This window comes from Amyelois transitella, chromosome 20 (assembly GCF_032362555.1).
Source record: "Amyelois transitella isolate CPQ chromosome 20, ilAmyTran1.1, whole genome shotgun sequence".
Classification (NCBI taxonomy): domain Eukaryota; kingdom Metazoa; phylum Arthropoda; class Insecta; order Lepidoptera; family Pyralidae; genus Amyelois; species Amyelois transitella.
The window spans coordinates 2,917,915-2,937,206 of NC_083523.1; the positions used below are offsets into that span (position 1 = coordinate 2,917,915).

General features: G+C 34.2%; 1 protein-coding gene across 1 annotated transcript in view; it reads left to right on the top strand.

Annotated features, from left to right (window-relative positions):
- The window catches only part of LOC106134432 (leucine-rich repeats and immunoglobulin-like domains protein 1), a 48,591-nt gene that overhangs the window by 18,224 nt on the left and 11,075 nt on the right, over positions 1-19,292 (top strand). The window contains exons 2-3 of the mRNA XM_013334495.2: positions 13,066-13,160; positions 13,562-13,739. Coding sequence (XP_013189949.2) covers positions 13,097-13,160; positions 13,562-13,739 — 242 coding nt within the window. The 5' untranslated portion in view covers positions 13,066-13,096. The remainder of the gene's footprint in view (positions 1-13,065; positions 13,161-13,561; positions 13,740-19,292) is intronic.

Below are 19,292 nucleotides of genomic sequence, written 5' to 3' on the forward strand. Positions count from 1 at the left end.
AAAAAAAAACACAAGTTTGTAAGCCTTAGTCGCCTTTTACGACATCCATGGGAAAGAGATGGAGTGGTCCTATTATTTTTTGTATTGATGCCGGGAAACACACGGCACTAAATTATAATAATGTATGTTTGTTACTCTATAAAGCAAAATCTACTGAACGATCAGATGTAACTATACAACACTATAGCTCACAATATTACATAGCCTACATTTGATATAACCCTGGTCGGTAGCTAGTTTTTTTTTTTTGTTTTTTACAAAACAATCAGTGTAAATCATTTTAAGGGAGAAGAAGTTACTAGTACTTACCAATATTGTTATACCTACATCTATTTTGTTAACGGCAGCAAAGTTTTGTTTAAAACGAAATATATTGCAGCAACGATGCTGAAAGTTAGCCATTTTCTGAGAATACTTCCTATTATAAAGTCGGTGAACCATGCCTCTTGTATTTCTCTATATTGAATAAAATTATCATGCAAGCTTATCAGTTTGTTATATTAACCTGACCTTTCACTAGGATACAAACAAATACATTTTAATAATCACATCTTTATCCCTTCCGTGTTAGACAGAGCCCACAATTTCTAAAAGACTTGAAGGCCACGTTAATGATGAAATTGAGATTCAGGTAGCGTAAGGTTAATAGCCCATCACCTAAAAGAAGAATCCCAAGTTAAAAAGCTTTTCCTTGATTGACTTTTCCATCAGTACTACGGGAAAAGAAGCAGCTCATTGTAGACAGTCCTAATTTAAAGCGACGAGAACCACACGGCACTTCAAGGTCCTTCGTTTAATAGAAGATACCTACCAAATTATCCACTTTTTGCTTCATAAAGACTACAATAGTTTAATTAATGACAACCTCTTAGCGAATTACTGAATTTAGTACGAAAATGGTGTGCCATTTGTTTTAAGTCATGCAAAAACTAACGAAATTATTTGACCATTTAAAATTCATTATACTTCCAATTCAGACGTAATTGGTCGCCTGGACACTCATGCGCTGTTACAGCAGTTACTCATTCGAGATTCAAAAAATAAATATATTGAGTCTATTCTTAATTCTATGATGACATTGTGACGATTTTTTAATATTTTATTTATTCAGCGTTAGGGAATAAAGTTTTTTTTCTGACGGTCTCCGTTATTGCGAAGTATTAGATTCTCAAAATATAAAACTCTTTAAAAAGGTATTATATTATCAAAAAAAGCAGTTTCTTCAATCGAGTACAACATAATGTTAACAATATTGAATCAATAGTAACAAAAAATTGTTAAGAAAAACTCCCCCAGTATGTGTTAAATACTTTTTGAGAATTATGGTGCACTCTTAAATTCGAAAGATACTGGTTCAAACTAAAGATGCTTTTTATTATAGGCCATCATCCACTCATATAACCAGTTAATTGTGACTATTTAAAAAAAAACATACATACATACATACATACATAAAATCACGCCTCTTTCCTGGAGGGGTAGGCAGAGACTACCTCTTTCATCATTTTCTTTCATTTCTTTCAAAAAAAAACATCAACTATTTTATTCTTGTTTTGGGATATTTCAACATCACATAATAATTGTGATATCTTTTGGTTTCGCAACATTCAGATGGGTGACAACTGCACTGCAGCATTTTCTTCAATAACGTCAACTTTCAAAATTATCTAAACTTAAAATAGAAATGTGAGATGATAAAGCCCTAACATGTGTGTATACTATCCTTAATTAGCACATACGCCATTTTGCAGTCGCACAGAAAAGGGCGCGTCTGTCCCAAAGGTCATTAGTATAATACTTTGTTACACTTTTAAATACCATCCATTTTTCGTTTCCCTAAGCCAATTTACTTGATTAGACTGTTTGTTTACGCACTTAATGAAAATGTAATTACTTTTGGCGATACGAGTTTTAGGGTCCCGTACCTAAAAGGTAAAAACGGGACCCTATTACTAAGCCTATGACGTCTGTCTGTCACCAGGCTGTTTTTCATAAACCGTGATAGCTAGAAACCTGAAATTTTCAACAATTATGTTTTAATTTTGCCGCTATAAAAACAAATAGTTAATATATATATAAAAAAAAATTAAATATTATATCCCATACAATAAAATTGTTTTTTCTTTTAATAGCAGAAAAAGGTAGGCCCTTAAAATTTTCATAGAATAAATAATTAAATAGCAATAAAAAATCAGGATTCAGTCGCTCCCATACAACAAATGTAATTTTTAAGCAAATTTTTAGTTTTAATAAACAGGTAGAAAACAGGTGAATAAAATAAATAAATAATAAAGTTACAAACGTGATGACGGTATGGAACCCTTCGCGCGAGTCAAACTCGCACTTGACCGGTTTTTAAATTGGATTAATGTTAGTTTTTGTGCCTTAATTTCCTACGTTACAAGTTTAGTGAATTAGGGATATAAATGTTTCCGTATTTATTGTAATTTAGGTACATGTTTGGACGGATTTTTGTTGCCATAGGATTTTCGAGGAATGAATAAATATAAACGGACATATGGCAAATTGCGCTTTCTGCAAAGTCAAAGTTGGGCCAATCAAAAATAATTTAATTGTCCACCATGACCTAACCGAGGATAGAACCGGGGATTTTGTAACTTTACCTCTACACCAAAAAGAGTTTCGTCCTTGCTTAGGAAAGGCAGGTACTTAAGTCATACAGCCTAAATTGCTGGGTCTAGAGACTTGAAATTTGGTATTTGGCTTCTTTATAAAATATTACCTTTTACCGGAGAATTCATCCACGTATCTACTACGATACGATACAATCATTCAGCCGTCCTTTCAACCCATTCTCTCTTTTTTTCGTAGTAAAAAGTACCATTTGTTCTTTCTCCGCGCGCACCGGACCTTCGTCTTTTGTCTACTTCAGCGCTCACCAAGTAGCTGGCTACCCTCAGGCGAATCTATAACTTAACCACGCCCTTTTAAAATTGTAAAACCAACCCTAATTAAGAATGTCGTTATTCTATTAATTTTTCAATTATCCCTCATCACTCTTTACCTGCGACGTTTTACCTTAACGTACCCGAGGTTTTACTTTTCACGGGAGTGGAGGCGCGGGCGTACACAACAGCGACATTATTTTCAGCAAATCATATTCAGGACATATATATAAATATATGTATGTTGTGCGTTGAAAGATGTTTCAGCTATTTATTTTTTCATAACGTATACAAATGAATAATAAAGCCTACTCGAAATTTCGAGGCTGTTTAATATTGAAAGGGGCTGAAAGTGATAATTTTCCATTTATATTTAATACACACTTCATTTCCTTTATACTTGAAATTGAAATTTATATTTCATTCTGAAAATGTAGATTTTTTTTCAGGCCAGATTTAAAAGATCTTAATAATAAGATTGAAGGCCAGATTGAAGGAAGGCCTCAACACGCGGCCGATCACCAACTCGCTGGACTGACCTGATCAAAAAAGCTACTGAGTCTACCATGGTATACCATGGAGAGTTATGAATGTGGATGAATGTGGATGAAGCGAAGGAAGTATGCAGAGGTTCGATAGGTTCATAAAAACTAAAGAATTGTGCAAACTAAAGCCTAGTCTACATTAAAACAGTGTAACTGGAGTTTAGAGTGAGAGAATTCTGTAACATCAAGTGTGTAGTGTAGTAACCTTTGAATCTTTTTCCTCCTGGTTTTTGTCCTGGTTGCTTCCTAACCACTCTGGAAAGGAGCCCGGGGTATGCATTCGGGGGAACATTCAGGTATCTGAATGTGTAACTATAAGTTACACATTCAGTTACCTGAATGGTGTCCTTTGTTACTGCTGTCCACTTAGATTAAACTTGTAAGAAATAGTACTGTTGTCAATTAAACTTCCTCGACACAGTATATGTACGTGTATCTATAGCATCTAAATAATTTAATAATTGTTAATTTTGACAATAATTTAAATTTCGAAACCTGCATAACTTGAACACTTGAAGTTATTCAGTCATTTGTTTTCACAACCGTCATCACAAAACCAAAGAAGAACCTAACTCAAAACAAACTCATCAATAGCATCGTTAAGCACCACTTGAACACCACTCCAATACAACTCGACGTAAAACGAGCTGTCATGCAAAACAGAGTTTTCTCTACAGAAAGCGCTTTCCATTTCCGATAAGGACGAGAGATTTATGCGCTTTGGAACCTTTACTTTTGCTCCCAAGTTGTTAAGATCGATGCATTGCAGTGTTCGAAATTTAAAATATTATTTATAAATAGTTACTATTAATAATAGCTGAACGTGGCCATTCAGTCTTTTCAAGACTGTTGGCACTGTCACCCCGCAAGGGATATAGACGTTACCATATGTATGTATGTATGTTTATAAATACTGCAGGTATTAACGGCGTACGAAACGTACTTTTTTTATCTCAGACGTTGTAACTTGGCGGTGGAAGATCATTCTGCCGCGCAGACGGAGCAGTAGCTGGCTGGTTTTAAGTCGCTCGATGACCACGGATCATTGTAACATGATTCGAAACGTCCGAGATAAAATAAAGGTAGATTACGATCACGTATAATACCTGAACTATTTATAAATAGTTTAATGCAACGCGAAAGTCTGAAATGTACTCCTAAATACCGAATTACATCAAATAGAGAGGTTTCTATTACAATGACATTTTTCTGAATAACGTTATATTATTTCCTTTACAATGAACTCATTTATAAACCTTCCCCTTAGCCCCTTTTTACGATACCCATGGGAAAGAGATGGACCGGTCCAATTCTCTTTTCTAATGGTGCCGGGAACTACACATATAGCCTTTTGATTAATTGTTGGCTGAATATAGATGTGATGAAATGTATGTAAAAACCATGTGTAAAAATGATTTTGATATTTTAAAATAAGTGTTTTTTTTAATGATAAGACACAAGAAGATCAAATCAAAAGGGTCGAGTCAGTCAGTTGATCTCGTCGGGTTTGGGTCTACACTGTGAATGTTATCTAAATTAAAATATTTGTTGATACGAGGCACGCGCCGATTTATTTATAGGTTCGCATTTATTTTATTTACTAGCGAAAGCTGTGGCACTCGGTAAAGTTAGAAAATTATAAGTACCTAGTTATTTACACATACATATGTAGTTTATTTTTTATATTTAGTTAGTATCCCACAAAAAAAGTCTCGCACTTAATTTACACTTAGGAATTAAAATAATTATGAGTATCAGTTTCGTTAATTTATTATGGACGATGTCGTGAATAAAAGTCAAACACCTGAACTGGCCTATCAGTCTTTTCAAGATTTTGGCTCTGTCTACTCCGAAAGGGTATAGACGTAATTATGTATATATAATGTCTAAATTCTTCCACCAGAATCATCCATTAATTTAAAAAAAAGCATAATTTTAACTACACGATTATGTAGTTAAAATTGTGCTACTACTACAACTAAAATACATACATACAAAAAATTACGCCTTTTAGCCGGAGGGGTAGGCAGAGACTGCATCTTTCCACTTGCCACGATCTCTGCATATTTCCTTCGCGTCATCCACATGCATAACTCTCTTCATGCAAGCTCAGCGGTTTCGGGTACTCTTGACCTGACCCTTTGCCAGGACGTCCTTAATTTGATCAAGATACGTTCGTCTAGGCCTTCCCATTTCGACCTTTCCCTCCACACTCTCCTTGTATATCTGCTTAAATACTACAACTTAATCGTATTTAAAAACTAAACTTTTAAAATTTTCAAAGATATCTTCAATCTTTTTACAATGCAAATATAAGAGTTTAATTTAGAAGACTATTAGCATCTTAAGTTTTCTTTGATAGCGTAGAAAGGACTAAAAAATATACGAAGTAAATTGCAGTTTTAGTACCATACCGCCAGTTTGTTTCTTCCTTAAAGCTTAAACACTGGTTAAGGATTTTTTACAGATACTTAAAATTATAGTATTAAAGTTAAAAAAAAAATTTTTCTAACGTTATGGCTGTCTTTATCATTTTATAATCGAGTAATTCCAATATTTTCCGGTACAAATTACACAGATTGAGTTAATCGATGTAAGTTTTAAACGTGTGTAACGAAATACTAACTCAATTGTACCATAGTTTATAATAAGAACTTATTACAAATATATATAACCCTGGCGAATCAAAAAAGTGTGTCTTTCATACCACTACCAACCTAAGTATTATGTCACAGACAAGCATACAGTTAACTGTCGCTACGCCACAGAAGCCGTTACATTGCATTATTATCCTTTGTGTTTTTAGAATAGCCTTCCAAATGTTTAAATAAGATGCATAGCGAACTTCATACTTATTGTTAAAAGTTCTTACATCTTCCAAATTTTACTCAAATAGGATGGGCACGACGAAACTTTAGCAAATTCATTCAAAACCTTTAGTAAACTTCTAGTTATAATAATTTCAAACGATGTCACAGCATATTCATTAAAATTCATATCATTGAAATTTGCATCCACTCATAGAGTTTCCCACATAATTTCATGCCATTTGGGAGAATAACTTTCACGCAAGTTATACAAGTTAAAACATGCGGGATCTTCGATTATTATTAGATTGTAGTCCCAGGAACTTGTGTTAGTGATGTTGCTACATCATGCGAGTATATCGATAGATTGACATTCTGGCCACAGATCAGACGTCGGAGTATGCGCGAAAACTATCGCTGTTTTGATTTTTGTTATGACGTCAAATGGTGCAGCGATAGTTAGTCGCTCAATAAAAATGGCATCGCGCGTGGATACTACGGGGGCGAGATTGTATAAACGGAGTCATGAATGTGGATGAAGCGAGAGAAGTATGCGTGGATCGAATTTATTCTTGAGAGCTTGTATGTTATTCTTTAAGAGCTTGTATGAACAGTTAGGAATTAATTATTGGGAAAGCGAAAGAAATAGGTATATTTTTAAGCTCATGACTAGTGATGATCCGTTCTGATGGATGGATGGACGGTTATCCGAGATGGAGGCGTGGTTTTATGTACATAAAAACACTATCAAATATTACCCGCAGGTGGTAGGAATGAGATACAAAGTAATTTATCTAATGGAATTTTAATAGCTGACTTTTACTTTACTAGTTTATCAATGCGTACGGCATTGATAAGCTATTTTAATTTGCTGTAAATTCGTTATATCATTACAAGAGCATTTATTCTATCGATAAAAAAAATATCGACACGCGTCCACACTACATGTAATTGTACTAGGCCTATCCTTGAAAGTTTGTTATGTTATCTAATTTCATTTTGTTATCATTTGTGGCACGAGTGGGCCAAAGATGACTGATAAGCATGTCTATTGCGATATAATGTGCTTACCAGATGTTTAAATTTCAGAAGTATTTTTTTAGAGCGAAATGTAAATGCAACAAACTTTACTTAAAAGGGTGTTTACATATTACATAAAATCACGCCTCTTGACTGGAGGGGTAGGCAGAGTATTTCCACTTGTCTTAATCCCTGCATACGTCTTTCTCAGTTTCCACATGCAAGCTCGTCGATTTCGGGTACTCTTGACCTGACCTTGCCAGAACCATTCGGGTTTAACTGAATTGTTTATAAAAAGCATCATTTAATCTTCCTAGAGAGAAGACCATGGTCTGTCTGTATTTTTACACGCAGCGACTCTTGTCTTACCTCCGCAACCTTTGCACAAGAACCTTACTCATTTAGGGAGTCCGTTACTATACAGGAAAGCGGTGATTGGAGTTAGAGCCGCTTAAAGTAAACTCTATTGAAATGGGGCAAGATATTGAAACATGGTTACACATCTAGTTTCTTGTCTGCATGTGCATGTTTCCTTTTAGTAATCATCACCATCATTTCAGCCGTAAAACGTCGTCTGCTGATCAAAGGTCCTCCCGATGACTTCCACCTCGCTCTATTGGAGGCGACGCATCTAACGTTTTAGTATAGGTTATTTATTTTTGTTTGTATATATATGTTTCTATTGGAAGAAATTGCATAATGTAAATAACAATATGATAAGGGCAACTTTTGTGTGCCAACTATTCATTATAAATGTGTTCTTATGAACAAACAATTAATTCTTATAAAAAGTATCATAATCAGACAGTAAGATAGTTTGTATCCATCGTCCATCAACGTCCAATAAATTAATTATCTAGAAAACTATGATAAATAGCCTGAACATTGATATTCTTACTAGACTATATAAATGTGCTTGTGATTAATAATATTATTTATAAGTAAAACAGGTATTAAACGCACACGTAACGTACCTTTATTTTATCTCGGACTTTTCGTATCGTGTTACAATTATCTGTGGTCACCGTTCAGTCACTACTTGCGCGTTTAATCCTTGTATTAATATAATGCAGCGCGCAAGTTTAAATTCATTTATAATACTAGAAAATATAAGGTTACAGTTGTTTTTTTCTTGAAAAATATCAAAAAGCCAAGAAATGATTCTGTAACAGACACAGTGTGTATTCTCTTCCCGCTTTCATTCTAAAAGTCATTCGAGCGAAATGCTTTTAAACCTATGAGGTGAGACTTGTTAATGATTCGGCCAACAAACTATAGGTGGATTTGAACTTCGGCCTTCATACGTGTCACATATTTTTAATCGGGCATCTTATCGATTCTACTGCCGACACTCTGCCTGTAATTCACACGGTCTGACCAGCATTTTTGTCAATTTGTAAATAGATTTTTTACACCTACCTTTGTAAAACTTTCTGCGCTATGACATTGTAAGCGTAGGAGAGAATGCTTTTAGTCCGCCAGATATAATAGCATTTTGTTTCGTTGAACTAAAAAATTGTAACTCGTGACTGTAGTCCATAAAACTGCGAACATTTTTTACAGAAACTCTTCTGTATCATCATTTTTCTGATGTTTTATCCTGATCCTTGGTCTTTTTTCCGGGGTCCGAGTCATGCTCCAAATGAGTGCAAATATCGTCACGAAGATATTTCTAACCATTATAATTATACCAATTAATGTATGTCCCAAATTATGTGTACAATTTTATGGTACAATACTAAAAAGAGACAAAATTAAAAAAAAAGATAGATAGTATGGTGAGTCTAAAGCAGACTTAACAAGAAAAGTTTACTACTTCAGTATTTTACTTTGCTCTTAAAAGCTTAGTATAATATATGAGAGTTATAACAAAATCCAATCCCTAAACTAATTTTTAAAACCAACAAGCACCCACGCAAACTTTCGCTAATGATATAACTAAAGACATAACTGAAACCAAGAAACTTGTAACTCTTGCAACAACAGATTAACAAACAAACTGAATGTACGCAAAGGCTCGTAATCCCTCAAACCACTAAAGACATTTGAGCCTTAAAATATAAAGGGAACATGTGCGAGTTTATTTGCAAGTGAGGTGAAAGGTACACATGTTTGTTTATCTCTCATTTCAAACCCCATAAGATGTTACCTTAAATAGCATTTCGAAATTACGTAAAATAAAAATACCTTTAAGGAAATCATGAGGAAAATCTGCGCATTACGACCAATGTTCACATCTCTGGAGAGGTGTACAGATTTTTACAAGAAGAGACTCTCGTCTGAACTCCGTAAACTTTTGCAGGGGAACCTAACCTATAAACCATGATCAATGATTATTGATCATGGTTAATCAATCAATCAATTACTGAATGAGCAGACTTCCTTTAACGTGACTTTAATGGCAGCTCTTGAAAAAGCGTATTTTCTTATGGTAAAACCAGGTACTGATTTATTCAATTAAAAGTTAACATAAAGTCTGTAATGAACTCTGAGTTTAGCAACATAGTGAAGGATGATTTTCACAAAAAAACACAATCACGAAGTCCGATTATATCCTTAATAATATTAAATTCGTAATAAGGTAACTTATTCTCTCTTTTATAACTAAATTTAACGAGCAGTCACAGAGTCGGATCCTAAAATAAATATATTTTGATAGATGTGAAAATATCATCTTAAAAAATATATCGATAAACATTGTTTATAAGTTTCAATGAGATGTAGAAAGAGAAAGAAATTTCTAAAAAATACTTCAGAGGTGGAAACACAGAAATCCTTATATCTGTGACATTAATCCTCTATAACACACTAATCCCACACTTAATCAACAATCACTTGATATTTTGACAAAACTTGCACGAGGTCGAAGGCTCGTGTCACGGGTCTTTCTAACATCAACTCGTTTGAATATGTATTTTTGTCCAACGCAATATTTTTGCAGATATAGGCCACACGCTAAGCCATAACTTACGCTTAATAAAGCTGTAGGAACATTATAAAATACCTGTGCGGTAAACCAGACCATAAAAAAAATTAACCGTACAATGTGTGACACGGAATTTTGAGTCCTACCCCATTCTTATATTACAAGGGATTTGTATTTTATGTAAGGAATGAAAGCAAAAATAACAAAATGATTTTGTCAAAATAGACTAGACCTTTTGGAATATAGACCATTTTATGGTTAGGTAAGCAACTGACGAAAAGGCACCATTATAGTTAAGTCATGTCCATCCGTATATCATAGTTATTCTATTCAGAGACAATACATATGTATCATAAAGTTGAAATTTTGCAGGTCCCTTATTTTGCTTCATTCACATTTCATTATTCTCTATTTGCAAGTTCGTAGGAGATTTTTTTAGTTCCTTATAAATTATTTTCTTTTACCTGAAATCTAACTTTTATTTTACTGAAACTGAATTCTCAGCTAAAACAGAAGGTCAACTAAATGGCTTAGGATAATAGGCGTAGTTCCCCGGACTACGAGTAGAAGAGCTCGTCTCAAAATTGCTTGCAAACCGCGCACGAGTTAGGAAATTTGATGCCAATTTTGCTGTTGTGCCCTCTATCTCTCCTTGAAACTCAAGTTGATTTGATGAATCTCCCATATATGTTTTCGGAGGACTGTTGAAGTTTGACTATTTCTATGCTTTTAAAAAAATAAAAATTCGCAGAAAGTCGTTTATAAGCCTTTTTTCATAATCTATACTAATATTATAAAGCTGAAGAGTTTGTTTTGTTTGTTTGTTTGTTTAAACGCGCTAATCTCAGAAACTACTGAACCGATTTGAATAATTCTTTCACTGTTAGATAGTCTATTTATCGAGGAAGGCTATAGGCTACATTTTATCCCGGATTTCCTACGGGAAACGTCAACAATGCAGGTGAAAGTTGAATGAGTCGGCCATCTGCGAGCTTTCCACGCGAACGCTGCGCAAACCATCAAAGATATAGTAAAACAATGTACTAAAGATGTGAAGTACTCATTTTTTGCCACAAAAAGTCTGCGAGAGCATATATCTATCTCTTAAGGTTTACTTACAATAACCATTTTTATTGTTCATTTTTTAAGATTATTTTTTCATTATAAAAATAAGTTATTTTGAAACCAATTTTCTTTAATTCAGTATTAATCCTTATCCAAATAAATATGTTTATTACTTTCGGCTTTTCATGTAGACTAAAATTGCCATTTACAGTATATAAATCAGACGAATAGGTTTTGAGATATAGTCGTTATAAGCAATTTGCAGCGAAACATATAATAATAATACATACTTTTTCATAACCATATCAGGATTTTTGTCAATACACAGAAATTACGAGGATATTATTATCAAATAATATTGAATCGTGACATCAAAGGGGACCTTCAACTCTGTAAACATACAAAACAAACATAGTCCCAATATTCGACGTTCATTCCAAAGCAAATCCTCTTTTGCAAACATATTATAATAAAAAAAATGTAAAAGTATAAATTTTCGATTTACCTCGTGTAACCTTAAACAATTAAGGTTTATACGGGTTTTAATTACGTGCTTATTTACATTTCTGGGTTCACTGAGTGTGAGTAGACCCTCGACGCGAATGTTAGCTTGTTTTGTAGTAAAACAAATATTTGTTTTATGTATGGAATGTTTAATATCACTGGCTATTAGGATATTTACATCATATGGTACCTACATACATATACTATTTCGAAACTCTGAGATATTGGCAGATTGCTGCATAATACATAGAAGAATCAACTTTCTAAGCCTTTTCCTTTGCTTGGTTTTTACAATCTACACGGGAGGAAAAGCAGTTGGAACATACTTTATCTTTCTTCTCATGAAAGCGTGAACTTGATGAAAGTTCCAATCGCCTTAATAACGTTGTACGACATCTATTGGTTAGAGATTGGGTCCTTTTCCAAAATATAGCAAACTTGCATAATAGTCACGTCTATATTCCTTGCAGGATAAAAAAGGGTAAAGGTCTTAAACGGACTGAAAGGCCACATTCAGATGTAGCTAAATCATGGAATTCAGATTCAAATAGTGACAGGTTGCTAGCCCATCATCTATAAGAAGAATCTTAAGTTAATTAGCCTTTTCGTAAGTCGCCTTTTGCGATATCCATGGGAAAGATATGAAGTGGTCTTATTTTAAAGTATCGGGAATCAAACGGCAAGTTAATTGTAGTAATAAGTATCATTCCCAATTATTTTCTCCAGAATAAAATAATTATTATAACATGCATTGTCAAAATACTGGTGAAGCAATTTGACATATGATTGACAATGAAATAATTTGATAAGCGATATAATATTGTACCTACGTATTATTCAGTTCGTGAGTACTTGGGTTTTGTGTAACATTTAGTCCCTCGGGATGCGAAACATTTTTGTGATGAAGGTAACCTATAAAATGATTAGAGGTTTCTGATTGAATAAGGGATTACATTTTGTTTTAAGCTGAATTAGGATGTGTATTGAATTTTAAGTACTTCGTCTGAGCCAAAGCTGAAGCCAAATAGCTGAACGTGGCCATTCAGTCTTTTCAAGACAGTTGGCTCTGTCTACCCCGCAAGGGATATAGACGTGACCATATGTGTATTATTATAATTTAATATTCTTCAAGAGAATTTTAATATTTATAAAGTACTTAGTTTAAAATGTAGTATTAAGAAGTCCTTTTTTAGATTCTTTTTTAGGCGATGTGCTAGCAACCTGTCACTAGTTGAATCTCAATTCTATCACTAAGCCGTATTAATTTATGATATGATTATGTTTTGTTCCAGAGCCTGCTCGGCGCGGGTAGGATGCGGCGGCATGAACCGCATCGTGCTGCTCATGGCGGTGCTCACCAGGGCCATCGCTCCACAAAACGTCACAGGTTTAGAACCATCGTTACTTATTTTCGTGCTGATGCCGTGTGGTGACACTTTAGAGTGGGAACACTCCATCTCTTTACCATGGATGTCGGAAAAGGCGAATAGGAGGTAGGCTTATGAACTCGGGATTTTTGCTGTACATCAACCTTTCACTATTTGAATTTTAAATTCCTTATATTGCGATAGGTAATGCTGAACGGAGCCAACAGTCATGAAAAGAGCGAAAGTCTTTAAAATTACGAAATTTAGGGTTTTTGTTACATCTACTGATTTTTGTTTATACAATTTTTTATGACCAACCAGATTTTTTCTGCCGTCCACCAAACACCGCTCGGTCAGCCAGGTATTAAAATCTTAATTTAAGTAGGTATTTAGAATATTAAATTACTCGAAATTGTTACAGAAACCCATGGCACTGAACCCACCAGCCCAATGACAGAAAGCAGCACCCCCCCTCCGACAGTCTTCAGAAACATGAGGGTCACCAGTAGACCAAGGAGACCTTTGAAGAAGGGCGACTCTCCTATGTTGAACTACATCTTTGATTCGTATGCGACGAGCAACATGCATTTTCATGATAAGTAAGTGAGAGAACCTTAGCATAGCGTGATTTGAATTTCGAAAGTAGAAACAGTTCTAAAAGATTAATAAACTTGGACAAATAACTCACCTTAATCTTTGAAGTGCAAACAGAGTGACCAGCGAATAACATTTTTAAAGTATTACACATACTTACATACATACAAACATATGGTCACGTCTAAATCCCTTGCAGGGTAGACAGAACCAACAGTCTTGAAAAGACTGAATGGCCACGTTCAGCTATTTTGCTTAATGATAGAATTGAGATTCAAATAGTGACAGGTTGCTAGCCCATCGCCTAAACAAGAATCCCAAGTTTGTAAGCCTATCTCTTAGTCGCCTTTTAGGACATCTATGTGAAAGAGATGGAGTGGTCCTATTCTTTTTTTCATTGGTGCCGGAGACCACACGGCAAGGTTTTACACATTAATACTAATACTAAAATACTAATGTTTAACCGCCCATGTAAAGTTACTACTTTACATGGGCGGAGCAGTAGCTCGCTGATTTTCAGTCCCTCGGTAACCTAGTATCATTGTAAAATTTTTGGTGTGTTGATTGATAATGATTCGAAACGTCCGAGATGAAATAAAAACGTACATAACGTTACGTCCGCGTTTAGTATTTACTAGCGACCCGCCCCGGCCTCGCACGGGTGCAAAATTTTGTTATTATACATAAAAACCTTCCTCTTGAATCACTCTACCTGTTACAAAAATCCTCATCAAAATCCGTTGCGTAATTTTAAAGATTTAAGCATACAGACAAACAGACTAAAATAGCGACTTTATTTTATACTATGTAGTGATCTGACCTCTCTAGCGAAGAGCCTGAGGTGATGATTCCAAATTATTGAAAACTTTTCCTAATTAACCATTTTCATTTACCTATTGCTACCTACCTACCAGAAAAATAGCTACCAATTTTGCAAAACCATGATTAGAATTAAATTTAACTAATTAACCATTCAACTGATTTCAAAATCAAATTAACAAGCATTTGAAATTATTCATAGATCATTATTACATTTCAATAATTTATTTACTGTAGTTTATCGACAAATAGGGTTAAATAATAAACGTAATAAGACCAATATTACGTACAAATCTTGTGGAAGACTGCAGGATATCTGGCAAAAAAATGTCAGGCTATAGTATCAGGTAGAAGCGGAAGACCGAACAAAGTAGAAAAAAAATATCGCAAATTTTTTTTTCTACTTTTAATAATTTATGATTTGAATGTGATGAAAATAACTAATCACTCGTAAAAGTATAATAGTTCGCAAAAAGACGAAATATGCAACTCGGTACATTGAGCAAGATCAAAGTTTTATTTTTAATTTAAAAGGTGTACCAACGATACAATAAGGTTTTTAATTAGATTAATTAAGAAAAAGTATTTTTTTACAATGGAATGGAAGTGACCGTTAGACAAATCCTATTACTTGTGACACAAAATCGACAACTTATATAGTCGTAATAGTCGGATATAGTCGTAACTGTATGTATGTATTAATAAATTGTATAATTGTATATAAGAACTTACCTTCATTATAGAACTAAAGAAGCAATAAAATTTATAATTTATATTCACAAAGGTAATGGCAATAAAATAACTCAATTTATTCCGATATGAACTTGAACTACACAAAGACGAAATAATGATCATTTTCCCTTAAACTTTGAAACATTCTAGGCACAACTTCTTAGGACTAAATTATTCGATTGTGCCTTTGAATTTGACTATTGGAAAGTTACCAACTATGTAACTGTATTCTGTACCCTCACATTTTGGGACGAGTCACGTTTGATCCTCCGAAAGGTTTGATTGTCAATGTAATGATGGTCAAATAGAATTATGTAAATTCTAATGTAGTCAGAATTTTTCTCGAATAAATATTACACGATTCACTGGAGTTTTGTGGGTATTTATTTATTGAAAACTTTATTCCACAATTTTTTTTTTACAAAAGGTGGACTTAATGCCGTTTGGCATTCTCTACCAGTCAACCAGCTGACCAAATCGTAATAGGCACCTTCGAATAAAATGCATAGCATAAACACATACATGTAAATATTATGTCTTTATCTGATTTAAACTTTCGCGTTGCATTACACTATTTATAAACTATACAGGTATTAAACGCGCACGTGACGTACCTGTATTTTATCTCGGGCGTTTTCAAATCATGTTACAATGAGTGGTGATCACCGAGCAACTGACTTATAAATTATGTCTTTACCCCATAAGGGATAGACAGAGCCAACAGTCTCAAGAAGATTGAAAGGCTACGTTTAGAAATATGCCGAAAAAATAAGGAAAATCAGTAGGTATTATAGGTGGCCAGAGCAAAGAGCACAATTTAAACCATTGTTAGCTGAGGAACAGTTAAAAAGGCATAAATACATTAAACATTGTTAACTAAAAGAACTCGCCTTTTAAACCTTATATTAATTCAATAAAACCTTTTCTAAAAGCATGAACCTCCATATTTTCTCCAAAACTGATAAACTCATAAAGTCTTAAATTTCTTACTAAATGGACTTTTGTAATTAAATGAGGCTGTAATAAGAACATTATCATGATAAGAGTTATTTTGTTGCTTCCATCTACTTTATGGACCCCGAGGAGCTTTAAAAGCTCCCATTGTGCTTTTTTACGATTCATCTTAACAATGATTGTTATGCTAAATATTACATTCCAAACGAAGGAAGTTAACCTTTATTGAATAAGTAATGAAAATGTTGCCAGTCATATAAATAGCTTTACAATAATTAGACAATAGACTTTACAATGCTAAATAAAAATAGCATAGCACGTACGAAACGGTTTTTATCGATAAACTATCACTGTCCCTTTTCACCTCACAATTAAAAGCGAAACAGCGATAGACATAGCAAAGTAAAACGCAGTATCAACTCTTGAGATGCAGTTTGTGTCATTTTTCAGAAGCACACATCTATTTACATAAATGCATGTTATGTTTTTCTCGATTTTCTCGTCACCGTAAGAGCGTCAGTTGGCAACCCAACTAATGTAGCGTAACTCAGAAACAGTCACGGTTGAACTGAGTTTTGAATCTGTGCCTCTTCGTGCGTTACGGTTATTCGTGCGCTATTACAGTTCGACCACAGACGCTTTCAATATTAAAGTAGACAATTGACTATACGTAAGATAGCTGGTTAGCAGTAAAACTTCATACATACATACCATCACGCCTGTTTCCCATTGGGGTAATCAGAGACTATGGATTTCCACTTACTACGATCCTTACAGACCTCTCCCGCTTCCTCCACACTCATAACTGTTTTCATTTTCATATTCGACGATTACGGGTACTCCTAAAATCTCCCTTTTTCAAGACATTCGAAATTTGGTCTTTGAAAGTCTTTGAAAGCCCTGTCCCACTTTTACAGTCAGCTCTGCCGTATAAATTCCTTTCGCTAGCATGTCCGCATCCATTCTCTCGACATGTCCAAACAATCTCAACATAATCTTTTCAAAAATTTTAAACTAATATATGCGTAACTCAAAAAATAGGTACAACTTTTAACCAACTCACACCGATACACATTTTCTGTCCTTTTTCTATCAAGCAAGATAAACTAGGTACAAGGCAACAGCAATTTTCTCTAACGACATGCTACCAGACAATTTATGTCATTTTGCGTTAGGCGGAGTTTATAAGAAATCACGAGCTTTGGACCTAGTAAAATACTCGTAGCATAAAGACGATAGGCTTTGTTTTTTATCTAAAATACACACAAATAGTAAGGAGAAAAGGTTTGTATTTTTGTATGTTTGTAACAAATAAACTCAAAAACTACTTAACGGATTTCAAAAAATTCTTTCACTATTAGAAATTTTTGCGAAAGTGCTATAAGTATTTATTTGTTTTGAAATAAACAAGGTTTCAGAGAAATTAAACAATATTTATAAAGTAATCTGGGGAAGAAAGCGCTTCCGAACACATGTTATGATGGTGATTCAGATTTTAGCGAGTTTTTTGACTGTTTACCTTAGGAACAACTAGTTCAATATTTATGTTCTGTTTTGTCCTTCAGTCGCTTCGTACGATATGCACGAGATATTCTACATGTCATATTCTGCCGCTTGTACTGATACAAGATAAAATAACTTCGTAATAGCTCCGATGTTAGCCTTTGAACCTTGTGGAACCATTAGGTACATTCAAACTACGCTACACGTTTAAGGCTACTTTCAAAGTTAAAACTAACAAACACGTTGTGGCCTCCAATAAAATTCTGAACTTTCAGGGGCTTTTAATAAGTTCGACTCGAATTCCAGCGAAATTTTGTTGTAATTAAACGCGAATGTGCCAGGAATACTTTGAAAGTATTGGAGATATTTCCTTGGTATTTTCTTGTCAATTTATATATTGCAAAGGCATTACATTAAACATACATATGGTCACGTCTATATCCCTTGCGGGGTAGATAGAGCCAACAGTCTCGAAAAGACTGAATGGCCACGTTCAGCTAATTGGCTTAATCATAGAATTGAAATTCAAATAGTGACAGGTTGCTAGCCCATCGCCTCAAATCCCAAGTTTACATTTTACTATAGTATAGTCTTTTCATGAATATTGTAAGATAATTAGTGGGAAAACGTCATCAACGTCCAGAAACGAAAGAAGTATGCACGAATGGAGAATTGATCTTCGTATGGTCCCAGCTATGTCCTGACTTCTTTAACGAGGATCCTGGTGCCTTCTTTGACCACGATTCTGAGGGGATAGTGCAAGTTTCACTCGATCAAATACGTCGATCAAGTGAACTTGAATTTGTATGTGATTAAATTAGCGCCACCTAGTGGTAACGCGATGGAACTAATTCAAATAAACAATTCCGCAATAATTCGCTGGACGAGTTTGATCTTATAAAACTCGCACTAACCCCTCCCTCATCCTCTGACCAGGTTTTAGGTTAGGTAAATAAAAACTACGCTTTTGCTTGATTGTTAACTAACATTTAAAATTTACTTTTTTAAGGTGCAACTATATTGTTTTAATCATAAATTATAAAGTTTAAGCCGATAAAAAAGGTCATTATTAAAATTCGTGGTTTTTCCAAGAACTCGGTAAAACTTTAAGTTACTTACCTACTCATACTAAATTGCAAGAAATTATAAATTTACAATTCAAATAGAAGTCGTAATAATTCATGTTGCCATTATAGTTGATCGCTTCTAATAAAGTACCCAATTTAGCGTCTTAATAATAAGTTTGGAAAATGGCCATCGAAATATTGTAATTTTGCATTTTATAGCGTTGTTTTAAAGCCATTTTTTAATGATGACAGGAACTAAACACTCGTTTTTCCCGGAGGGTAGGCAGAGTATATTTCTAACTTAACTTATCTCTAATAACTCTTGTCATAATCTCTTTAGACGTTTGTCGCTCTTTAAGACATGTGAACTTGGCTCTTTCTATATTTTTTCTGAATTTCAAATTCATCAGTAAGCCTTAGCCTTCGAGTAACTTTGTAACTTTTAGCTTAATCTACGCCGTAAGGGATACGTAATATGTATTT